The 24278-nt window shown below is 42.1% G+C and overlaps 1 protein-coding gene across 3 annotated transcripts; it reads left to right on the top strand.

The window, feature by feature from the left end:
• Window positions 1–10241: 10241 nt before the first annotated feature.
• Window positions 10242–23949, top strand: LOC119735562 (ETS translocation variant 3-like). Of its 3 annotated transcripts, none has more exons than XM_038209314.1 (4): window positions 10242–10491; window positions 18230–18401; window positions 19280–19517; window positions 20352–23949. In XM_038209314.1, exons 2-4 carry the CDS (start codon window positions 18263–18265, stop codon window positions 22000–22002), a joined length of 2028 nt encoding a protein of 675 aa, XP_038065242.1. In that variant the 5' UTR covers window positions 10242–10491; window positions 18230–18262; the 3' UTR covers window positions 22003–23949. The 3 variants fall into 3 exon arrangements, with proteins under 3 accessions (XP_038065242.1, XP_038065239.1, XP_038065241.1); XM_038209311.1 differs by having other exon boundaries at window positions 10243–10491; window positions 18230–18407; XM_038209313.1 differs by lacking the exon at window positions 10242–10491 and adding an exon at window positions 13771–13794 and having other exon boundaries at window positions 18230–18407.
• Window positions 23950–24278: the final 329 nt, after the last annotated feature.

Genomic DNA, 24278 nt, shown 5'->3' with positions numbered 1-24278 from the left:
CTGCTCACTCGATTTGTTTTCTCTCAAATGCACGATGGTAAATGTCATTTGAAAAGTAACAATCGAAATTCTGTTAATACGAGTATGTCGGTGGAGGTTTGTTTGGAACGAAAAGGCTTGAGCGCTTTCTCACAACCATTGATAAATATTTTGTATTATAGAAACTCGCCAAACGTATGCATCGCACGGTATTGGTGATTATGCTTTTACAACAATGTATCGTTATCAATAAACTTGAGGTTAAGACCCATCTAAGTGAGACAGTTTTGAAACAAATTTTCATCCGGATTTGCATCGCCTATGCAGGGTGAGTCAAAAAACACGAAACCCAAATGTGGGGACTATTGTTTTATTAAAGTTCTGCATGTAGCACTTTCAAAATCTAGGATTTGAAAGCCCAATTCATAAGCTTTCTTTTAGTACAAGTATCATTCAAATCACTCACGTACTTTTCAGGTTACGGAATTTTAAATACAACCACCGTTTTAAAGCTCTGCCCACGGATCACAGAAAAGGTGTGCGTTCTTTCAGCAAACCGGAAACAATTTACAAACATCCCTATGTGTGATTTGTTTTCGTTTTGCTGACAGAACACTTACCTTTTGTGATCCGTGGACAGGACCTTAAAACGGTGGTTGTGTTTAAAATTCCGTAACTTGAAAAGTACGTGACTGATTTGAATAATTCTTGTACTAAAAGAAAGCTTATGAATTGGACTTTCATACGTCAGTTTTTGAAAGTGCTACATGCAGAACTTCACTAAAACAAAGGTCCCGACATTTGAGTTTCGTGGTTTTTTTACTCACCCTGTAGAAGAAGTTTTCTATTTGGCTAGGCCTATTGTCCTCTTTGCGCCTTTCTGGTTTCCTAAATTCCTCATTGACCGACTCACTGACTACTTAGGCAGCTTGTAGACTGGTGGAGAGAATCGGGCTTTGCTATCGTATTGGTTAACCCTGTAAACGCCAATGAATGGGCTAAATCCTGCCTACTTATTAGTAGATCAGCTGCACGTAAAGGCTTCCAATGAATAGGCATACTGAATCTCAATTGAATAAAATTGTGTGCACTCTGGTGCCAGTTTTACTAGGATTTTTGCCTATGGTCTTGGTTATACAATAGTCAGGCGATACACTGTGTATCGCTCGATGTTGGTTAGTTGTGCTTGATAATAAGTGTGGGTGTAGCGAACAATCTTTGGGTGGGGTGGGGCAGGGCAATGGCATGGGTCAGTGGTAAACCAGAATTTTGCATCCGGATTGGAATGTTTCGTGAAAACGTAATGACCACTTTGGAGACTCGGACGTAGCTGCCAGTTAGGTCGTGTGTTGTACATCCTGTATGGAGTAATATTCCCTGTTGACGAATGTTTGGTCTTGCTGTCATTCTTGGAAAACGGAATCCGTTACACGTTTCTGAATTGATTTTATATCACCCCGACGTGAAATTCCATCTTATAAACGTTTCTGAATGTTTACCAAAAGAAACCTAGAGATTATGGTCACGCAGACAGTAACTTTAATGGATGTTATTGTTTTACATTTCTTTTTTGAAAGAAGGTGAAGGTGAATGGTAGAAGGTGCGTCTACGTAATATTTGTTCAGTGGAACATGATAGAGGGACTAATTTTCCCAAAGAAAATGCACCAGTCAAATTGAACATGTTAATGTTCTATGCGTTGTCAATTCCACATAGGTAGCAGAAAGTTGGCTTCATTAATCCAAACCCACTAGGCCTTTTTGCTAGGATCCATCCTCAATCCTTTAAAATCCTCCAACTGCCTCCATGTAAAAATGGATCCAGCCTCAATCCTCCTAAATCATCCATTGCTTCTTGAATTTGTTCAGTGGAGAGATGACCACGCACTGCCTCAATCTTTCAAAATCCACCAGCTATCATTGTAATACAATGATGAATTGCCGATGATTATGTCGGCCTAAATGTGTGTATTGCTTACCATAAGCAACACAAGGTGCAGCCTAGACCTTGACACAATACATCCTCCAAAATCAACTGACACAGTTTTGCCACTAGGCCTCAATCATTCGAAATCCGCCACTTGTGCGATGAGGATTTTGGAGGATTTACAATCGTCATGGTTATAAAGTGTCACGAAAAAGTGGGAGAAGAAGTCAATCGAACAGAACAGCGATTAAAGACAAAATAGGGAGGATTATGAGGAAACAATGGAAACTTTACCGTATTACTAAATTTTGGAAATAACTCATTTCGTGAGACAAGATAGAGTATAAAATAATTTAAAAGGGTTCAAAATGTCGTTAGAGCTTGTAAAAATCTTCGTATTGTGTCAATGGAAAACATACCATCCGTTCGGGGAAAGTGTTCCACAATTTGGAAATTGATTTGTTATTGTAGCCTGCTTAACCTTTGAAATTTTTGAGGGAAGAGAAGGAAGATTATTTTTTTTCTTTTTGGCCAATACCCTTTTGGAATCATGCCGTATCGAATTCCCTGTTTTTGTCCCCGTAGGCTTCGCGGCGAAAGCAACAACGCATTGTCCGAGCGTAGCGCGTCCGGGGAACCCAAAACTTTTGAAGAGAGAAAAAAAGGCCTTTCTTTTTTCCGTTTTTACAAATTGTTGGGTTTTCTTTATAGCCTCGGGTATGCGGGCCCTGGATTTGTGTTGTTTTCACCCGTGCTCTCTGACATTTCCAGCGGTTGAAAGAGAGACAATGGGGAGGTAAATATTAAAAGTTGCACTTATAAAAATCCGGATTTCGTCAGTATAATGTCTGTGCGTCAACCGATGTGAACACAATAATGTCATTAGAATTTTGTCATTAATAAAATGTAGCCCTAAAGGTACAATTATTCTTGGACGTTTTAGCGCAGTAATCACGCCAGTGCACTAATGAGGGAATTTGTTGTAAACAAGTTACAGTAGCATTTCATTTGTAAGAAAAAAACACATGCACGACTGTTTAAATTTTTAAGGAATCGGTTCTCCAACCATAGAAATTCCTACGTACAAACCGTGACGTCATTTATCGTGCATTTTTATGAAATATCAACATTGCATGTTTCACATGAACTCTTTTTTAAAGACAGAATCGAATGACAATTGCTGATGTTGACGTTAAACTGAATTTGAGGATCTCGCATCAAACAGAAATGTGGTCATTTCCTATTCGAGGGTAGACGGGAAAGGCAAGGCGTTAGGCTCAATACAACTATCATCTGATAGATCATTGTTTTCATGCAACAGTCGTCGTACAATGATACACTAAACATCAAACACTCGACTTGAGCTGCACGTCTACTCAACGCGCGAACCAAATCTGGAAGTGTTACAGTCAACAAACCGCGATTTGATTTAATATACCACGAGTATACTCGCGTTTTTAAAAAGTAAGAAAGAAAAAGGTATACAGTGTAATTGTATTTAAAAGATATAGAATATCCGAATCTTATATCACTCTTCACTGCTCTGATAGCCTCTTATACTTCTCCAGGTTTCTATTTCCGTATTGCGGAACTGGTCATTGTGACTGACCCAGAATGATCGGCCTGGTTTTTTATACCGTGAAGTGGCGGGTACAAATTAAAAAAAAAACTCCCGTAACGACATTCATCGTTGACCCGTGCCGTGTCACAAGTTCGTTGACGGCTCTGCTGGTTTTTGTACCTATTTTAGATCATGGATTGAGTAACATTAACCAATGTTTTATTCATAGGGACTTGATATTTATTTTGGATGATCGATTGTGGTTTCTGTCGTTTATTATTATAGTGAGGATTCCCCACGTTTTGTGGTTGAAACGATAAAGGCCAGACTGACATATTTCTGTAAACTAAGAATGTCGGCTGATATTCGGTCATTGGTTGTAAAAATAATAATATTAAGGCCAAACAAATATTGTTTACTGTAATGCCCTCATAATTATCCCGGTAGATATTTAGGAAAATATGTATATTTGTGTTTTTTATGCCTGTCTGTTCATCTTTTGTACTTATACATGTACGATGTTTACATTCAGTACCTTTAACAGTATTATGTTTAATTAACCTGTTTAGTGGTTTAATTCAACAACAACACACACACAAATTGTTTTCAAAATGTGCGTAATTCTAAATTTTGGTCCAAACGTGGCAATAAAAAGTCAGAGGTCGGAAGTTTGGCTTAAAAAACACACAATGTAAGACGGATTATCATAAACACAAAACAATCACGCCTATATAATGGTGGATTTTCTTGGCCGGTTTAAAACACTATGCTTAAGACCGGTTGGAGTCTCGGCTCGGGGAATTATCAGCATCGAAAATTATAAATTTGTTCAACAAATTTACTTCATGTTTTTGGGACACCCCTCTAGCTATATGATTGTATCCAGTCTCACGAGTAGACGTAACAAAAACCTCCTTATATGGAGATTGGCGTGCGCGTCGCGCTATGTGCCACAGAACGCAGCTGTGCCGGTGTATTGTGAATTTAGGACTATGAAATACTGACTCGCTGCAGTATAGTATTGGGCATGCCTACGTCAGGATTGTGAATAATCACCAAAGAAAACGGCAAAAGGCACCGGATTTCATAGGAGTCCAAATTTCATCTGACACTGAAAAAGTGTTTAAAACCAGTCAGCCATGTCCTTATCAACCGTTTAAAACTGAGCACGTGATGGGCTCTCGACCAATAGGAATGGGTGAACTGTCTTACTATGAATCTTCATTAACCTGGTGGACTCGAAGCAGTGCGCCCCACGTAAAACTGCAGCGTGTGAATGCTATACTGAAGGACACAATGGGTTCTAATGTTACGCGCAGACTAGTGACTGCGTCATACACGCTCACGCAACACTGACTTCTAACGCCAATTGGCTGAACAGCCATCTTTGCGCTTCTTCCGGTACCATTGGTTCCAATGCTACACAATGTGCAGTGGGCCGGGCGTGGTTAAAGTTGAAACGGCATCACACGTACGAACCGGATACGGGTTTGTGTATGGTTGTGCATAATTCACTTAGAAATTAGTCACGCGTACTCCGCGCGCTATACGTGAGCGCGCACGCGCTGCGTCTTACATTTACCTCGGGTAAAAGTAAGGTAATTGTAAAGGCCACACATGGTCTCTTACTGTTCATGCAAGGATTCTGTAAGGCATGGTGTTTAAAAATAGTGAGCAAACCGAGCTCATTTTATCTGCAGTCTAGCGGATAAGTAATTCACTCTTAAACAGCTGGTCAATTAAGACTATATCCGAAAAGATTTTGTCACTGACGATCTATCTCTCGATAACGTAATGACCCTCTTTATTCAGTTGATAAAGTGAACCACTCTGACTATCCAAAGTGCTGCTGCTGCAAGAGGACAGATTGAATTTGGTAAAAGGAAAGCAAACATCCCGATTTTGTCTTTATTTTTTGGGGACTATGATGTAAAGTCAAGAATCAGATAAGATACATTCCTGTGAAAATGCACACCTGGGGCCATGAGGATCCGTACCATGCTATAGTGACTACTGTCACTAGTGACTGGTGATTACTGGTAATTGTAACAATATTGTATTATAATAAAAAAAACTTTGACTTAAGTTTTCTTGTTAATCGGATCCCTGACAATGTTGCTGGTCCCAGAGGGCCATTCCAGGGTCCTCTTTGTACCTGTCTCACTGGCTGACTTACTGAATGTTAATTGTTAGCCTGGCAGTGCTGTCGCACAGGCTACCAGCCAGTGACATTGTACAGGATTAGCCATTGTGAATCTATTAATATAATTGTGTGTGCTCTGGGACCAGCACGCACTAGCTCGACTAGGCTTTTCTTGTCTTGTTTGTGAGGGGATTCGATTCGTTATCATATTATGATTTGTAGATGAAAGTATTTATATTTCACATAAGTGACTTGTCGACAGGGATAGATTGCCTAATTCGGGGCAATTTCATGGATCTGCCACGCCAAGAGTTTTTCTTAGCCCAGAAAAATATCTTCTAAAGCCCGGTTCATACTTCACGCGAAAGCGAAAGCGAAGCGAAATTCGTGATGTCAACAATACATTCGAAGCGCGTCTACCATTGTTGACGACATGAATTTCGCTTCGCACAAGCTTTCGCGTGAAGTATGAACCGGGCTTTAGCCTACAGACTAATCCGACGAACAAAATTTGAAGCTATTTTTGAGGGGGTACCACGTTCGCGCGCATGTCGCACGCGTTCTTAAAAAGGAAACGTGCGCACATTTCGTTGACCCTATTGGTCAAAGGAGCCCGGAGTGCGTGCGTACTATCTACCTGAGCGCGACTCGCGCGAGCCTGGTTGTCACCTCAGAAAATGGCTTTCGCCGAAATCCGGTTCGTTAGTGAAAACGTCATACACACGCGCGCACCACTGATTACTTGCGCCCATTGGATAGACGCTCGAGCTGCGTTAACTTCCGGTTCCATTCGTGCAGTGCTGTATGTACCGTGTGAAGTACGCATGGTTGAATTGAGCGAACCGGATAGTCTATGGGCTCCGTGTGTGAACAACAGAGACCGGTTTTTCACCACTTTTGAGAGACCCTTGGACGGGACCGACCAAAAAAACCCCGCAAATAGTGAGATTTTTTTTCGACAGCTATAGCTAGCTCCAGGTTAGGGCTGGAGCTAGCTATAGCTGCGTGCCATTGAAATGGGATTTACAATAGTACTAAATGTGTATCGGATACCAGCATGTCTGGTCGGCATGTGCACTGTGACGTGACAATTCGCTGAAATCATTGTTTAGATGCCAGCAACATTGACATCCTTCTGTCGGAATCACGAGACCACCCGAGTCATAAATAATTATTATAGGTGACGTCAGAGTCACATGATGAGTGTCAGTGCGACCATGGAGCTATAAACACACCGACTGGAAACACGTGAGGAAATCACAATAAAAAGGTGACAAATATATGAGAAGGTACTCTCGTTTCGTTCCAGTGCGTTACTCTTTATGTACCTAGGAGTGTTTTCTGGTGGTAAACATGTTTGTTTACGCGCGTCGTTGCCATGGAAACTGTGGGTCGCACGAATCTTTGGGGTTTTTTTGGTAAATATAATGCTGGACTAGATGTGAATCTTTTTTAGTGGCTCAATTTCGCTCTACGCTCTGAACACATAATTCATGCCGGACGCGAATGTGTTTCCGTGGGCGATTGAAGCACTATCATGAATAATTGAGTAGTTTTGATGGGAAAATTATGTTTATGCATGAGAAAAGAACAATGACGTCAGAGCATTGTTACTGTTGGGGCAACTAGTAACATTGAAGCATTTTGATAATAAATTGCCACGACTCCCCTGTGCCCAACCACCCCCTTCGACAGAAATTAGGGAAGGACAAAAAGTGAGCTTTTTGATTGTTTAAGGCTGCAGGCCAGTAAATAGGCCCAAAATTGTCTATGCCAACCGAATTAAGAATTGCATGCCCTCATTTTTTGCTATTAGAGCATTTTGTTGGCCATGAACTTGAGGGTTTGAAAAAATAAATAAATAAAGGGTGGAAGCCGTGAATAGGACTGCAAGCTCCCATATTTCTGTAAATTCGGATGAAATTGGGCCCAAAAATTTCTCGATTTTGCAATGGAGTAATGCATTCTTCTTTTTTTTAAATGGCGATGAGCTTCGCAGGACTACCGGTACTTTAAGGAGTGATCATCTTTGGATGGATTTTCTCCCAAAAGTCATTGCTTAACCCCCCCCCCCCCCAACCCCCTCAAAACACTTCGAACAGAAAATGAAAGATGGTGAAATAAACTTAAATATTATTGGATGTGTGTCTCAAGCACCTTGGGGAGTTGTGATTATTTTCCCTATTTTTTTGGAAGTGGGCGTAATTAGCACTGGAGTCTATGGCAGTTCATTTACTGGTCTGCAACCTTAAACGTATTGAGTGTGCTCTCCGGAAAATTGGACCCCATTTATTTACGCCACTGCGCAAGCTGCACAACATAAATCTTCATTGCACAGAGAACTAATTGTATTTTAATAGTAGTTTTGTGTGATGGGAGATCAGTGAGTTTTTCTCACTGAATGGATCACCCAGGATAATAAGAAATAAATAAATAAGTAAATAAAACTAGAGTCTCGATACTAGGATGAAAATCCTGATTCCTGGTTTTTCAGTTATTCGCGACAAAAATAATGGGTCCACGCCAAACCTCGCCAGTCCTTTGCATTTGTGCTTTCAATCAGCATATATGATGCATGACGAGTGGCTTCCATTTTCAGTTTTACTCTTTTTTTTCCTGGTAGAAATCCCACGAGGATCATTAAATAAAGAAGCCCATCATTTTCATCCCACGTAACGACCAGTACTTGTTTCGCCTTGTCCTTTTGTTGCAATCCAAATAATTGATGAATCTTTTGTCTGAATCTGGCAACGCCTACCTAACGGCCAAAAAAAAATCAGCTCTTTGTTTAAGTCGAGAATTTTCGTGGAAATCAGTCATAGTTTAACGGTTTTGTCCTTTTCCGGCGGCCGACTGACTAATTCATGCCCTTCGTCCGTCGGGTATTTTTCATGTCAGCTGGCAAGCGAGAACGTATCCGGGTTTATGTTTAACAACAAAAAATAATAATTTGAGGAGTAACTTTCGTGATGGATAACACAGCACAAATGTCGGAACATTTTTTAATTGTTAATGTATTTCGTCCGTTGTGTTTCGGGGCGGTGCCGGATTTCAAGAGATCGGGAGTGATTTGTGTTTGTACAAAGTGGCTTTGGCGTGGCTTGGTTTGTTAGGTGGAGATATTTAACTTTAAAAGGTAATATGCAACATTTGCAAAAAAAAATAAAAATAAAAACTACCAAATTATTATGAAATTTGACGTTGGTATGTGACCTTTGACATCATTATCACGTGAAGGTTCCCATGTTACATCCATGACCCAAGCTTGGTTCCAATTGGACTTCAGCCTTCGAAATGAAACCAATTTTACATGTTCAGCCTATTTTACAAATTGACCCCAGATAACCTTTGACCTTGGTATGTGACCTTTGACATCATTATCATATGAAGGTTGCCACGTTGCATCTATGACCCCCGTTTGGTTCCAATTGGACTTCAACTTTTCAAATGAGACCAATTTTACGAAACTTAAACCAAAATACGACATACATAGACATACATGGAGATAATTTCCTGAACAAAGTCCAGGCGAGACAATAAGGAGGTGACATACGGAGCTCATCTTTTATTCTTATGTGGATTGTTTCAGTGTTAAAATCAAGTCCAGTCAAATCAAGTAATCTTTATTGAAGCTCACATGTCGATTCACTAGTCAATTGATAATTTGTAACAAGGTTTGAGCAGTAACAATGGGACACCTTAGGGTTGTGCAGGCATGCAACTTTTCCTCGGATCAGCTGATTTCCTCTTTTTTCACTTCCAATGTGTGCCATTGAAATAGAAAAACACTGTACAAAGTCTTGGAAAGATTTGAATTTCCTCTTTTTTTGTGACTTCCAAGTTGCATGCCTGGTTGTGAGTTGACTTGGGATTGGATGACTTGTGACGACTTTACTTACGATACAACACAAGTAGGTCGACTGCAAATCTGGATTGTGGGCGATGTTATGAGGGGTTTATTTAATTCAAACGTGGTAAATTGGATGACGTTCGTCTTTCATATTCATTCCCACCACCACAACCTCCATCCCTACCGTACCGCAGTCACTCACCACCATCATCACTACTGTCATCACCATCGTAACCCCATCATCAGCACGTGTCCACCAGTGAGCCACGGCCACCTTCATATCCTCAGCCGTATGCAACTCGAATCGCAGCCAACGTTGTCAAGTTTTTACCACCCTCGTGACCTTTGCTTCCACTGATAGGCCTACTTGTTACCCGTTATCACCACCAACATCATGCATCCAACTCTTTATCACCACCATCACCACAACCATCTTTGTATCACCACTATTATTTACATATCCCATCTTTCACCCTTCACTACTACCTAGCTCACCAAACTTTCTATTTTTCCACGCCACAAACAAAAAATGTGAACGTCTCTCATCTGCGTCTTGGTTGCTGCCTCAACTCACCACGGAGCTGGGATAACTGCAGGGCGAGAACGGTGACAACTGACACGATATGTATCAACAACTACAATTGGTCAGAAAGCCACCACCACCCACGCAGATCCCACATCACACAGCGCGGTCACATGACGCGCTCCCGATCCCCCGTGCATGCGCACCGTACTCGCTCGACCTTAACTTAACCACCACCACGCGCGCACCGCATAACGTGAACAGACTCAAAACATCATTGATAACTGTCCGCCTGAGCCTGACGTATCATCATGCATACCCGGGAAAAGAAAGGAAGGAAAGAACCCTCCTGTCACTCAGCTGCCGATCGCACAGGATGCAAGGATGTCTTGCAGGTTACTGCTACTATAGTTGAGTGGTGAGGTAGGCGCTGTTACTTCTATAGGCGAGCGTTTTGACACCTAACGGGACGGTAGCGTAGGACGCACTTACAGTATCAAGCTTTGCACGTAAGTGTTTACCAAATTATTTCACTCTTCATAACGAAGTGCAACTACTTCTGGGTTTTGTTAAACATAGAAGAGATAAGTTTGTCAACATTTTGGTCAGCTACTTTTTGATTGCATAAAATCAGGAGTCTTTTGCAATTTTGCTGCCACCAGCTCAACTTAATAACTCTGTTTTCTGTTTCCATGCTCAACATTGTTAAAGGGAATGTACAACATTTGCTTTTGCTGCAATTTTCAGAAATAAATGGATTTGGAGGATTAGTATGGTATATAAAATATTGTTAAACTGACTTGTTTCACGTTTTGGGCTTGTAGATGCTGGAAAAACCAAGAAAACCTATCATGTTCTTGTAGTCTGGTTCCCTGACCCCACTTAAGATGAAACGAAGCAATTAATACACTTTGGGGAATTGTAAGGTCAGAGAATTAGTCTAGCAGGCTTGTACCCCTTCACAGGTGTGTGATCAATTGCAAAGGAAAGTCAGAATAACTAAATATGAAAAATTAAGAACAGTTTTTGAAAAAAGCCAGTTTTCTCCAACGCTGGTCGGCCGACCAGCGTTGGAAAAATATAGTTTTTCTTGAAAATGTCAGCCAACCAGGAGTCACGATTTTAAAGGATGCTTTAGACTATCAGTTCCTAACAATTCAGTAAGGTATTTCGTGATAGTTTGATAATTTCGTTTTTTGATGTTTGCAAATGTTGTATTTTCCCTTTAAGATATTACTCATGCCATAGTCTTTTTCCCCTTGCTAACCGTCAGTAGTTTGACCGAGAATGCTTTGTTGCATAGGCCTACCCTTGATTGACACTATCGTTGACACAGCGATGGATTTCCTTCACAATAATTTGCCAGACTGGAACTAAAACTAGCCGTTTTCTCAGAAACCAGGGACCTGCGATGTCCGAATTCCCTTGAGCGTTGTGTTATTCTGTCGCTAGCTCGCCATTCGCTACGAGCAGCAGTGCAACAACAACGTGGATATGCTGACCTGAAGTTTTATTGAAAATGACTATAAGTGTACATTGCAAATAGCCAATATCTTTGGAACTATAGAAGTGAAGAAACGGTTTTTGGTTTTCATATTTTGAACGTTTATGAGAATTTTTATGGTGCATTTTTTTAAACGTATATTGTCTGCAGTGGCTTTTAGGATATGAGGTATTTATTATACGACTGCATTTTCGAGGAGTGGCAACTTAAACGAAAAGTGAACGAGTTGTTGGCGCATTATACAGAGTTAGTTGTAAGCCGATTAGGAGTTTGTGCATGAATCCAGGCCTTGGATTTTGTCCCTTGAGGTGGCGACGAAAAACACTTTTGTTGAGAGAGAAAAAAGGGGGAAGACCCAAAATCAGGAAAGGGGAACTTGTAAAGGCCAACCACCAAACTATTTAACAGGGGTAGCACGCGCTAATGTCTTTTACACACGTACTCACTTCGGTACTCCATAGAGTACCGAAGTGTGCCGCGTATTCTGTTTCACGCGCATAGTATGTGAAGACCAGCGCGCGTATCAGCGCGTGAACCAGAACAATTAAAGACCACTGACGTAAGACTTCCGCACTTCCGTACTACCCACTGTATCGCATGCCGCACGCGTAAGACGATACGCGTGCGCATTTTTGGTAACCTTTTTGGTCGGAGGAGCCCGGAGTTTGTGTATACTACCTGAGCGCGACTCGCGCGAGCCTGGTGCCACATCATCAGGAAATGGCTATCGCCGAATTAGTCTATAGCTCGGCTGCCTACACGGTATAGACGCGACGGAGGTTTTGGTTCAATTTGGTTCCAACAAGGCGCTTCCGTCTTTAAGAGCGCATACTGGCCTCGTTGTCGCATACAGCGTCACAGCAGCGTGGTGGCGATCATCCAGGGTTGATAGCGGCAGCCCCCTCATCACCTTTGCACCGGATGCGGCCCTGGATTTTTTGTAAAGTCAAAAGAAAGGTTCGTCTTAGAGCCACACCATCACACAAGAGATCGATGGCGCTACCGCAAACTTGTTTAACTCGATGTTAAACCTCTATTAACGTAAACTACGCTCTTAAAGAAAATCTGTTTTTTGTCTATCATTAAGTACACGACCCAAAACGCCCATTAACGATGACAGTGTCGTGATACGTTTAAAGTAGACTTGATGACGATTCAAAAATCCTGAAGTCATTTACTTATAATACTTCCATCTTAAGCAGGTGTTTGGGAAGTTAATAGAAAGTTCGTGCGCACTTTAAGTGTCCGTGTACATTACGGGTGGGTTTTGATGGTCGTTGATTTCCATTTTTTGACACTGAACTCTATTCAGAAATGACAAATGCTAAATATATTTGTTAGTGCGTTTTTATTCTTTGCCACCTTCTGTCTCTGGATAACCGTGGGCCCGACGATCCTCCTGGGACACAGTTAAGGTATAAAAACGGAACAAAAACCATAACAACAATCGACTGATCCACATTTGGCTTGTCCTCGCTCGTGTGTTTTATCGAGCCTGGGAGAATCGTCCCCTCAAATAGCTCAACAGTGGGGATTGGATTTCCCAGGCTAGTCCAGCCTCCTCCGTTCAGAGACTTCAGGTTCACAAAAGGTCGGAACTCATGAAACGGTTTTTCCCCCATCCGCAACGTCAGACCCGGCCCTCACAGACGTCATCGTGACGTCGTTTGCCGGTAAGACCCACTTAAGGCGCACGTTGTTCTCTCCCGCTATGACGTCATGATAATTGGATATTGAGTTGAAACATGCGCCGCGCCGCACGAGATGAGCATGAATGGATCCAACAATGGTATTTTAGCCGTTGATGGGGGATAGCGCGATGCGCACGAGCCAGCGCGAGCTAATTGATTGGGAAAGCCTCTACCTATATCATGGAGGGCCCCACTGAAAGCATTAAACTCACTGCCTCATTGAAACCATCCGCTCCAGCATCCTCGCATCAGCTCTGACAACGGAAATATATCAACTCTTCATTTCCTTGGTTGTCCTGGCAACCTGACTGCCTCCATGACAAGCGCCTGCAAAGTGCGCGCGTGGAATCGTGCGTGCTTGCGTGCGTGCGTGGTACCACGGCCATTCTGCTAGCTACCGAAGATAACTGATGAACTACGTGGGTATAATGAATTATTGACATAACGCGGGACGGCTCGGGCGGCGGACGGAGTGGAACTAGTGGCTCCATTTTTTTACTTTTACCTTCGAACTCCCACTTGCCGATTCCTCCTGATCTCTTGTAACGTTATCCCCTTGTTGTCTTATCAGCGTTGTTGAGACGGTCAGTCAACTTTTATTATATGCCTTCACATTGGTGAGTAGTGCATTAGAGGATCAGACATTGACGAGGTGTTTTGAAGAACTCCGATTCATGTTACCCGTTAATTGCACAACTTTTTTTTAATAACTGGCTTATGGTGTATTTGTCTTACGTGACTCGAGATGATGTGTAGCTCTCTTGACATTTTCTCTCGTGGCGTTTTCCAGCCTAAAAAAAAAAGAAATTTTCTGAGCCTTTGAGGAAAATGCAAAACAACTGTCAATCTTCGAAAGGTTTTCAAAGGAGATTCGCCTTGCTGTTATTCGGTTCTTTGTTTAACAAACACGCCTGTTTTGATTTACATGTACTGGTATCATTCATGCATACTGACCTCTCTATCTTTCTGTTGGCGTCAACAAACTTTGAGAAAGACACTTGATTATTTTGATTGAAACTTTTGTACTCTGCAGTGGCATTGTTGTTATAACAGCCCGTGATTAAATATTAGTTTTGAGTCCTTTAGCCAGCTGTGATAATTTCTCCTTGATGGTTAAGTTCAGTTTTTCAAAAGTTCAGTTTCACTACTGCAGAAAGTTTTTAATAATTTCAATATCTTGTGCCAAAATATGAGCAAACATGTCATTTCGGACGTAACATTGACACCGTGTGCATGTTACATCCAAATATGACATTTGTACCTTTTTTTTTAAATTTCTGTAAAACATTACCCAAATTAACTTTATGTACTTCTTACTATACATGCAACACAATAAGAAAAGCTTTTGTTATGGTAGTTGGGTATCAAATTGAGCAGAAATGATAGCTTGGTTGTGGCCGTAACATTGACACTGTGTCAACCAACAATGTCACACTTCCATTCAGTGATTTTGACACCGTTACATCCACATTAAGGTATTGTTTCTGCTATACTTGAACCATGACTATACCAAAACAGAAGCTTTTCTTGGTGCATTAGGTGTCCAGTCTAGTGATATATATGCAATGTCAGTTTGGGGAATATTTTACATACGTGTAAAAAAAATGGCACAAAAAGAATATTTGGATGTAAAATTGACAAGGTGTCCGAATTAATACATTTTTGCTCATATTTTTGTCAAAGTATATTCAAATGGCTTCATACTTTCTCAAGTATTGAAACACCCCAAGACAAATATTACATTGAGTGATTTTTAATGCATTTCTAATGAGTCTTAACATATATTGTAATCAACTTTTTTTGATAAGTAGTTTTCTGAGCTTTTTAAATGTATTCTAATAACATTCAAACGAAACCTTTATAATGGAATATTGTAGTACTATATATTGAGCTTTTTATATGTTTTGTAATAACTTCTTTGTAAAGCGCATTGAGATTTCGTATGTAATGCGCTATATAAGAATTAATACATGTAATGGTAGGCCTACCATTAAGGAGGCACGTTGTCGTAATTTCTTCGCACGATGAGAGACATCGGTCATTAGGGAGACATTTTCATGTCTCCCTAATGTCACAGCCCCCCTTTAGAGGCAAAATTGTACGTCGCAATAAGATTATATTTGATGCTGGTGGTCTAAATAGTAAACATACCGAAATCTGTGAAAAAAGGACAAGGGAATATTGGGTTAGGGCACATTTAAGTTTGAAAAATGCACAAGTCTATGGGGATGTCTCCCAAATGTCCAATCCAGGGTATTATTATTATTTCTATTATTGAGCAATTGTTTAGAATGCATTGAAAATTTAAATCATATAACCAAATATTTTGATGTAAAATGCAGTTTCCCAACCCGGTGGAATGCCCCAGTTTGTACCTATCTTGCTGACTGTGACTGACTGACAGACTGACTGACTAACCGACTGACTGACACTTGTAACTTGTTTGGCTAGTTTTAGGCTGGTAAAAAAAAGAGCCGGGCAGTGCTGTCGTAGAGGATTACGCCATAATGCCAACAAATAAACTAAATCTGGCCCACCGTGTAGACCAGAGCACATGAAAAGACTTTGAATTAGTAGCCGTTCTAAATGTATTGAATAGAAAAAAGGCAGCTTCTTCATTAGTCCTCGAAAATTATAGATTTTGCAAAACTTGTTAGCTTGGATGTTTAAGTCCAAGTTAGTTTGCTGGGGGATGAGGCATTGCGGTCGTTGCATAAAAACACCAATCAGTGGCCTGCACCCGTTCAAAAACATGTAACCAATAGCAAACAAAATTTGGACTGAAAAGGGGTAAATTTGGAGTAGTAATTGAAAAATAGTTAGGTTTTTCCAACGGTGGTCGGCCGACCACCGTTGGAAATGTTTACAACAATACAATTTTCTTGAAAATGACTTCACACCAGGTGCCATAATTTTACAGGATGCTTTAGACTGTCATTTACCAACATCCTAGTAAGGCATTTCGTAATAACTTGGTAGTTTTATTTTTTTATGTTTGCAAATGTTGTATATTCCCTTTAATGTGGTTCCAGAAATAACCCAAAGAATGTGGAATTTGTTTTTAATTTAAAGAAGCATTCTGGTTTAAATTTCTGTTTTGTATCTCCCCTCTTAGGCTGCATCACTCCTTAGTATTTATTAATTGTTCAGGCTTTGGGGTTAATACTTTTTGTTCCCTGTCATTTCACAATGTGTAGTTGATGTGTGGTTATTGCCGTAGGCAAGGCATCGTCACAAACATGAAAGCTTGGAAAATGAAAGCTTGAAAAAGCAAAGCTTGTAAATTCATATACACTTTCCCACACTTATGCAATATGGAAGTTTAGTTCTTCCCTTTCTAATTCTCTGTGAGAAAACTTATGTGGGAAATCTGAGAGTTTCAAACCATTCAAATGTTGCCTTACATCATTTGTTGTGATCAGAAACACATTACATCATTTGTTGTGATCAGATACACATCTCTTGGCGTCCAAGCACGCGGTGTTTTGCACATTGCAGCCCCTGGATATTGGGTTTGCATTGGACTGTTGAATGAATTGAATTTTTTAACAGCCAGTGAGGTCAATAAAAAAAACAGTTTTCCGTCCCCACAACTTCCCTTTTCCCGCATGCCTCCTTTTTTTTCTTCTTCTTTAATGATCATACATTTGCAATATATTTTGGCTTTCATTTGTTTCAATCAACCTTGTTGCTTTGTATGCAAGCTCAAAATGGAGTAGAAAAAAAGTCGAGGAATTGAGGAATCCGAACACTCTTTATGAAAATCACCGTCTTGGAGAGGGGCGGGGAAGGGCTCTTCCTTCTTTTTATGTTCAAAATGCTCCGACAAGAATTGTTTTTTGTTTTTACCTGGCCTAATCAATGAACAGGAAACATAAATAATATAACAAGAAAAGTCCATCTGTCTTTTTTAACAAAAGTTTTTTGGTTTATTTTTTTATTTTTTATTTGGGGGTTGTAGGAGACAACATTTGGAAAACCTTGTGTCAAATTTGCAAGGAAAATAATCCAAATTCAGTGTAGATTATTAAACAAATTTGGATATGATTTTTGTATAAAAGTTTGGATTATATTGTATTCTTTTAACAGGTTTCAACAGAGCCTTTTGAGACTCAGAGCTTTGAGCTTTTACTTAAGGAATCCTTTTTTTTCTTCTTTCCTTACCCAAAATACAACATTGTTGTATAGCTTGTTTTTATATGGACGCATTAACACAAGATGACACTTTTGGACCACTATAAAGAGCCCAAGCTTGGGGGGGGGGGGGTTGACACCCATGTGTCACTCTTACACAGGCATAGAAGTGGGGTACTTCCTTTGTCTTCGTGTACTAAAATTTTGCAACGTCGCACACTTATTTCAAAATGCTCTTATTTTAACCAGAATTAATTTCCTGGGCTGAAATTTGGACTTAATATCCCTTTTCTAAAACTCTTCCATTTGTGACGGATCAACCCACCTTGGAAATTCCTAGTTTTTGAGTACAATCCATATATCTGTTTCGTGAAAAACTTGTGGGGTACCAAAACGGTACCCTGGAAGTCGGTGGGCATTCCTTGTGGGGTATCTCCCATTGTTCTGGTACCCCATAAGGCAGTATTTATACGTTCATGCTGGTTCATGCAATTATTGCGCGAAGTAAGCACAACTAATACAGGCATGCAACTTTTTCTCGGATCAGCTGATTTCCTCTTTTTTGACCTCCCATGTGTGTCATTGAAAATAGACAAACTCTGTACAAAGTCTTGGAAAGATTTAAATTTCCTCTTTTTATTGTGACTTACTAGTTGCATGCCTGCTAATATTATTCTGTAGGGCAACAATCCCTTTGAGCATCAAGCTCAGTCAGCAATGCTCCCGAAGGTCCACTATGCAAAGCCTCAAATATCATTCCATTAAATTGGAATTTAAAAACTTAATGATACTTGCAGAGGGTGCTTTATCAGGTGCCCCAAGAGAAACTTCCTCCATTTTTATAAGTTCATTGGGATGTTGTGATAAATCAAGTAAATTCAAGCTGAATTTATTTTTGCTTTTTTGTGTGTTTTGCAGTTTTCTTCGTCATCCCAGCGCTCACAGCCCTGGATGCCGTGTCGGGTACAGCGTGGGCCTAAAATGATGCACTACCGTTGTCTAGACCCGCCTACCACGCCCGTACACCAGCAGGCAGAGCCTTCTCCAAGCGCCAACATCCCTAGTCCTGCTACTCCAGTCTACAATGCAGGTAACGGTAAGGGTTCATCTCTCAACATTTCTTACATGTAGCTCTCCTGAAGACAAGCTTTCCTTTAGCTCTCCTGAAGACGATCAGAGCATACTGAATGGAACGTTGAGTTTCACAACCAACCAGTTCTTTTCAGAACCACATTTCTTCTCAAAAGAGATTATTCCACATGGTGTTTATATCGCAAACCTCACTGCATGTAGTATATCCAGGATAAATTGCTGACCAGTTTTTCTGCAGTAGGCCAGTTGTATCAAGTATTTAGTTACATGATTTCGAACAACATTACGTGTAATCTTACCAAAATGAAGTTTACAGTGTGCAAACAATGCTAAGGAATATTCCATGGAATTTGCTCAGAATTTTGCAACTTATACCCAAAAACACAGTACGACTGTTGTGGATAAAGCTGCCCGCAACTCTTCTCATGTATTAAATGAAATGACTTTTTAAGATGTTGCTACATTTCCACGGACTTTCGTGCAAATGATCTGTTACTTTGTGGTGAGGCAACTATCCATGATTTGTCACTTTGTGGTGCCGTACCTACCCATGATACGTCACTTTTTGTTGCGGCCAACGATAAGGGAATGTCTCAAAGGTCGGAATGCTTGGAACGTTCCACCAGGCAACATCGCTTGTCCCAATTGGTCACATGCGTCGTTCCCACTGGGAACAGTCCAGGAACGCTAGGTGTTCCCGCGTGGGAACGTCTGTGCGTGTGCATATACTCTAATGGGAATGGCCTGTTCCAGTTGGAAACACGCTGGATACAGAGCAGAACAGAACACACTGTTCCTAAAAGGAACGTTCTTATATGGATAGGGAACGTTCCGACATTGAGACGTCCCCTAACACTGATGATTTGGAATTTGCAGGTGGGATGGCGTTTCCTGACTGGGCCTACAAACCGGAGAGCAGCCCGGGCTCCCGCCAGATTCAGCTCTGGCATTTCATCCTGGAGCTCCTGCAGAAGGAGGAGTTCCGCGACGTCATCGCCTGGCAGGGCGACTACGGAGAGTTCCTAATTAAGGACCCAGATGAGCTGGCTAGGGTCTGGGGGGTCCGCAAGTGCAAGCCGCACATGAACTACGACAAGCTCAGCAGAGCACTCAGGTGAGTGATTTGATTCGCCGTGGATTCACCCCTCTCCTCAATCTAGTGGAGCTAACTAGCTCTCTAAACTATCAAATAATGTAGCTTCTGTGAAGTGCATGGTGTGGCTTGGACGTAGAGTCATACTTACCTTACACTGAACTTGTATCATTTCAAAATTATTGAACTGATAAAGATTCTGACTAGCGTCAAACCCTTTCTCAAGTGAACCTATCTCTATGTTGCACTCTGGGTATTTTAAGTCCATGGATGGCTTTGATGTAGATTCAGACTTCAACTGAACCATTTCAAATCTAATTGTGGACCATACTTTCTGACTAGCGCCAATGAACAAAGCCATCGACAATTTTGGGAGACCACCAACATAGGGCTTGACGGCTCTGAGAGCTTTTTTGGAGGTTGCAGGTCGAAATGCCAAAACTTCTTTGTTCATTTTTGATTAGAATGCTATTAGGTTATTGATGGGAAAGTATTTGGCTGAAAGCCGTCAAACGTGTAATTTTAAATTGTCTGGGATTGGAGCCTCTTGAAGTCCTTTCTGGTGTAGTTTATACGCATGTATACACAGTCTTCTTCATCTAGGTTTATGAAAAGAACTCTCAAGTTAGGAATTTGACTTGGAAGATACAAAAACACGAAAGTAATGTCAAAATTTAAGCCATACGGTACGTTTACCCTATATCACCTATAGTGGTTAAGAATTTTTCTTGGTATTCCCTATTTTATAAAATTTTGCTCCTGTGTTTTCCCCCCATTTTAATGAGTAGATGGCAAAAAAATATATTATGTTGGATGTTCAAAGTTTGGAGTACATTTTGTTTCATTCTTTTTTAGGTATTACTATAACAAGAGGATCCTCAACAAAACAAAAGGAAAGCGCTTCACATACAAGTTCAACTTCAGCAAGTTGATCTTGGTGAACTACCCCGGAACTGACATGAAGTACATCCCACAATACGTGCCTCCGCAGTCGGCTCCCGCCAACAATGCCAACTCCCCTGATGACGTCATCCTCATTGATGATAACTTGAAGTCTAAGGAGCGGCAAGGAGTCCGCACTATGAGTGAGTCCTCAAGCGACTCGCAGGAATCTTTGGAGGGGATGAAGCGGCCTCCTCCTGTTCGGCAGCGGTCTCACAGCCTTGGAGATGCGGAGCCACTGGGTATCAGCCAGCCAGGGATGCGGAGTGACATGCAGCCCCCAGTGGTCCCCATCGATGCCAGACCACCTCCCTTCTCGCCAGGTTACGTAACCCTGCGTCCCACGTTTTACTCCCACTCGTTGCCAGCGAGTCCCTGTTATCTCTCCCCGATGCCAAGCCCAGCATCTGCCTTGAGCCCGATCTTCACAGCACCCTGTCCGAGATTCACTTACTCCCAGGCTGAGATTCGTGCCCACCAGGAGGCACAGTCCAGACTTGAGCACGACCGCGTCACCAAGCTCAGGGCCCAGACCCTGCCCCAGACCCTGCCCCGGCCGTTTGCCATGTCCCAATCCCCCGGAACAATTTGGAGAACTCACACTGAGAACGAGGTCCGGATTGGGGTGCTGAATTTAGCCCAGCAAGAACCCCAACCGCAGCAGCATCACGAGAACGTGGTCCGCATTCCAGATCGGCCACTCCAATCCGAGCTGTACCTGAGAAGAATGAACGAGCGCAGGCAAGCCCAGGCAGCCGCAGCCAATCAGAAACCCTCCACACTCTCATCTCCACCGGAGATCAAAACACCCTCTACCATCACTTCCCCACCGGATAATGACAACAACACCATGAAAGCACCCGAGCCTGTGCGCCCATGGCAGCATTCATCACCACGGAAACCATCCCCGGATAGGAGATATGCAGCGATGCGGTCTCCAAGGCCATCCCCAGATAGGACAAGAATGGACACAGAAAGTAACAAGGCGGAAAGCACAGAGGGGCAGCAGAGAAGCCCAACTCAAATGGAGAAGGAGGACACAGAACGGAAAGATAAAGAGAAGTGCATTCCCATCAAGCTTCGGGTCAAACGGAAGTGGAACCGGGACAACTCCCGGCCACCTTCTTACCAGGAAGTGGAACCCAAGTCCCCCAAGATCACCCTGGAAAACAAACCCTCTTCGCGATCCCTCCCTTGCACTCCTACCCAGAAGTCCAGTTCCATCGGCACTGTCTTCCAGTTCCCCCCGACAGCCGAGGATCCAGTCAAGGAAGAATCCATGCGTAGGTTCCGAGATTATTTCTTCGACACGGGACCCTCGGGATCCGGCGGTCACTCTCAGCCCATGTTGGAGCTACGCTCCCCAGGTGCTTTCAGTCACTTCAAATCGGAACGCTCTCAGCGGACTCACCTGCTGACGCCTGACCGTGCCTTGGTTCCAGAGAGGAACCTGGTCAAAGTAGAGAGCGACTCCAGCCTTAGTAAGAAGCGATCCTTGAACTCTGACCTCTCCGAGGAGGTGTGGATAAAGCGCGAGCCTCGTCCAGAAGCAAAAGATCCGTAACAACGGATGTTCAAAGATCTTCCAGTACGAACTGTAATCGTTCACCAGCACAATGGTACAGATTCAGCAGTTAAGTACACATAATCTGCACAGTTGACTTTCCGAGTTCAAAGTGTTGTTGACATCGGCAAACGGTTAACTCTGAAAAGGAAAATACTTGTACCTCCTTTCCCTCCTGTGGAACCATTTCTGCCAAAAGCTAGAATGGTTACACCACAATTATCACACTGACTTCGCCATGATATATTTATGTACCATGTACAAGTACCACAACATATTCGTTGGATGTGGACTTAAATTCGATGGCAATTTTTTCTCAGCCATGCTATTAAGTAGTACTGTACACAGTTTAGTTCGCTCCAGCGACGCACCCAATGGGCATTCTCAAGCATGCAAATCAGGTGCCATTCTAAAACAAAAATTTGAATGGCCTACTAGAAACATGAAAATCTGTTATTTTGTGTTGACGGGAAATGACAGTGAAGTTTTGATATTGCCCTTCAGGCTGGAATGATCTGCGTTTTGGGAGTTGCCCTTTCACAACCTTGTTTCCAGGGTTGATGTCTTCTTTTAGTCTCCCCTGGCACAAACATTTCTGCCAAACAACCTTCTCACTAAGTGGCGGGGATTTAGTTACCATGCCTTGGTAAGGTGATACCTGGAATTTTAATGTGAAGTATGTGTCATCTGCCAGAAAAAGCAACTCTTAGAGCTTGTAAGAACAAAGTTTGGTCCCTACATTTCAAACCTTGTGTTTGAATTTGTTTTGGCCAGAGACTCAAGAGAAATTCTCCCAAATGCATTATGGAATCCTGGGAAAGAAGTGCCTTGTGCAACTCTTAAGTAAAAGATCATGAAACCATGACAAAGTACAGAAGAATGCCACTAGGGGCTCCGTGCGCCAACAAAAGAGGGTGCATTTTTACCTCTTTTGAGAGCTCTTTGGACAGGACACACAGCGTGCGCGTACTGTACTGTGGTTCGTGCGCGAAGTATGCACGACTTCCTGAATGTGCAAAAGCTATAGCCACCGTGTCCTCGCGTGAGCGTCAGGCGTCGTCGGCGCACGAATACGTTCGAATTCAACTTGTGATGGTCTCCGAAACTAATCCCCGCCTCCAATGACTTTGGATACATACAAAATACACAGTGGATGGATCGGGAACCAGTCTAGGTCACCCCAACTATCCTTGTGCACGGAGCCCATAACGAATACTTTATTGTACAAACCAGTGTTGAAGTCGACCAGCACAAGACCATTCACAAGAGCACCTGCAAGTATCAGGGGACAAACAATAACAAAGGAATGCCATTGTTGCAGTTCATTTGAACAGCTTGTGACTTGAATTGAGACTGGAGGTCTTGGGTTGGTCTTGTGATGGTCTTGCGATGGTCTTGTGATGGTCTTGCGATGGTCCAATCATCCCCTTTTGCTCCCAAGTTAATGTACATGTATATTAATATCAAGTATTGCAAGCAGAAATGATGTTTTGTGTTCCCACTGTGTTAGCTTTAACACAATGTTAATAACTTCATTGCAATAACCTGAAAGCATGTAGATTTAACAAAGTACACCCCTCTTTCCTCCGGAGGTATTAGTCCGGCCACGTCGGAAGTGGGCATTGTTGCATATGGCTAGGGCTTTTTGCTGTATCGTGCCAGCGGCACAATAACCTGAGCCGTAACCTGGTGGATGTTTTCTTCACAAGCCTTGAAAACAGTGACTCGGCACTGAGTTACTACTTGTAAATAAATCTTGGAAAAGGTCAATCTCAATGAGCTGCTGAACAAAACCTGTTGCTAAGCAACACCCACAGGTTGCCCAGCAACATGGAACAGACCATCAGTCAGTGGGTTATCATGTCGACAAGATATTTACTCCATACATTTTACATTGTCTGCAACAAGTTTGGTCAGCGGGCAAAAACATTCTTGGGAAAAAAAAAACAAGCTACAATCCTGGCCAAATCTCGTTGGGCCCCCAACCCCCTGCCCCCCACTCTATGTTGTCTCTCATTGCGCGGTGTGTGCTCCATCAGCTGGAGAACACAACATTGACCAGGGGAGCGGGGGAGTGGGTGACCGTGGCAGGCTTAGTAAGTGTCCCAACCATTTTGGCCGGGATTGTAGCTACTACAGTACTAGCCGAAATCAACTGGCAAGTACCAGCGAGTTTGGCCGGTAACCAGGCCTGTATGGTCCCTTCAGCAGCTCATTGAAAATGTGCCTGGATAAAAAAATATAATATAGTTTTTCAGAATATTTGAAAACAACTT

Source organism: Patiria miniata, unplaced genomic scaffold (genome assembly GCF_015706575.1).
Source record: "Patiria miniata isolate m_02_andy unplaced genomic scaffold, ASM1570657v1 HiC_scaffold_29, whole genome shotgun sequence".
In the NCBI taxonomy this organism is placed as follows: Eukaryota; Metazoa; Echinodermata; class Asteroidea; order Valvatida; family Asterinidae; genus Patiria; species Patiria miniata.
The sequence above is the reverse complement of the archived record's forward strand: the minus strand, read 5'-3'. Positions and strand labels throughout refer to the sequence as shown.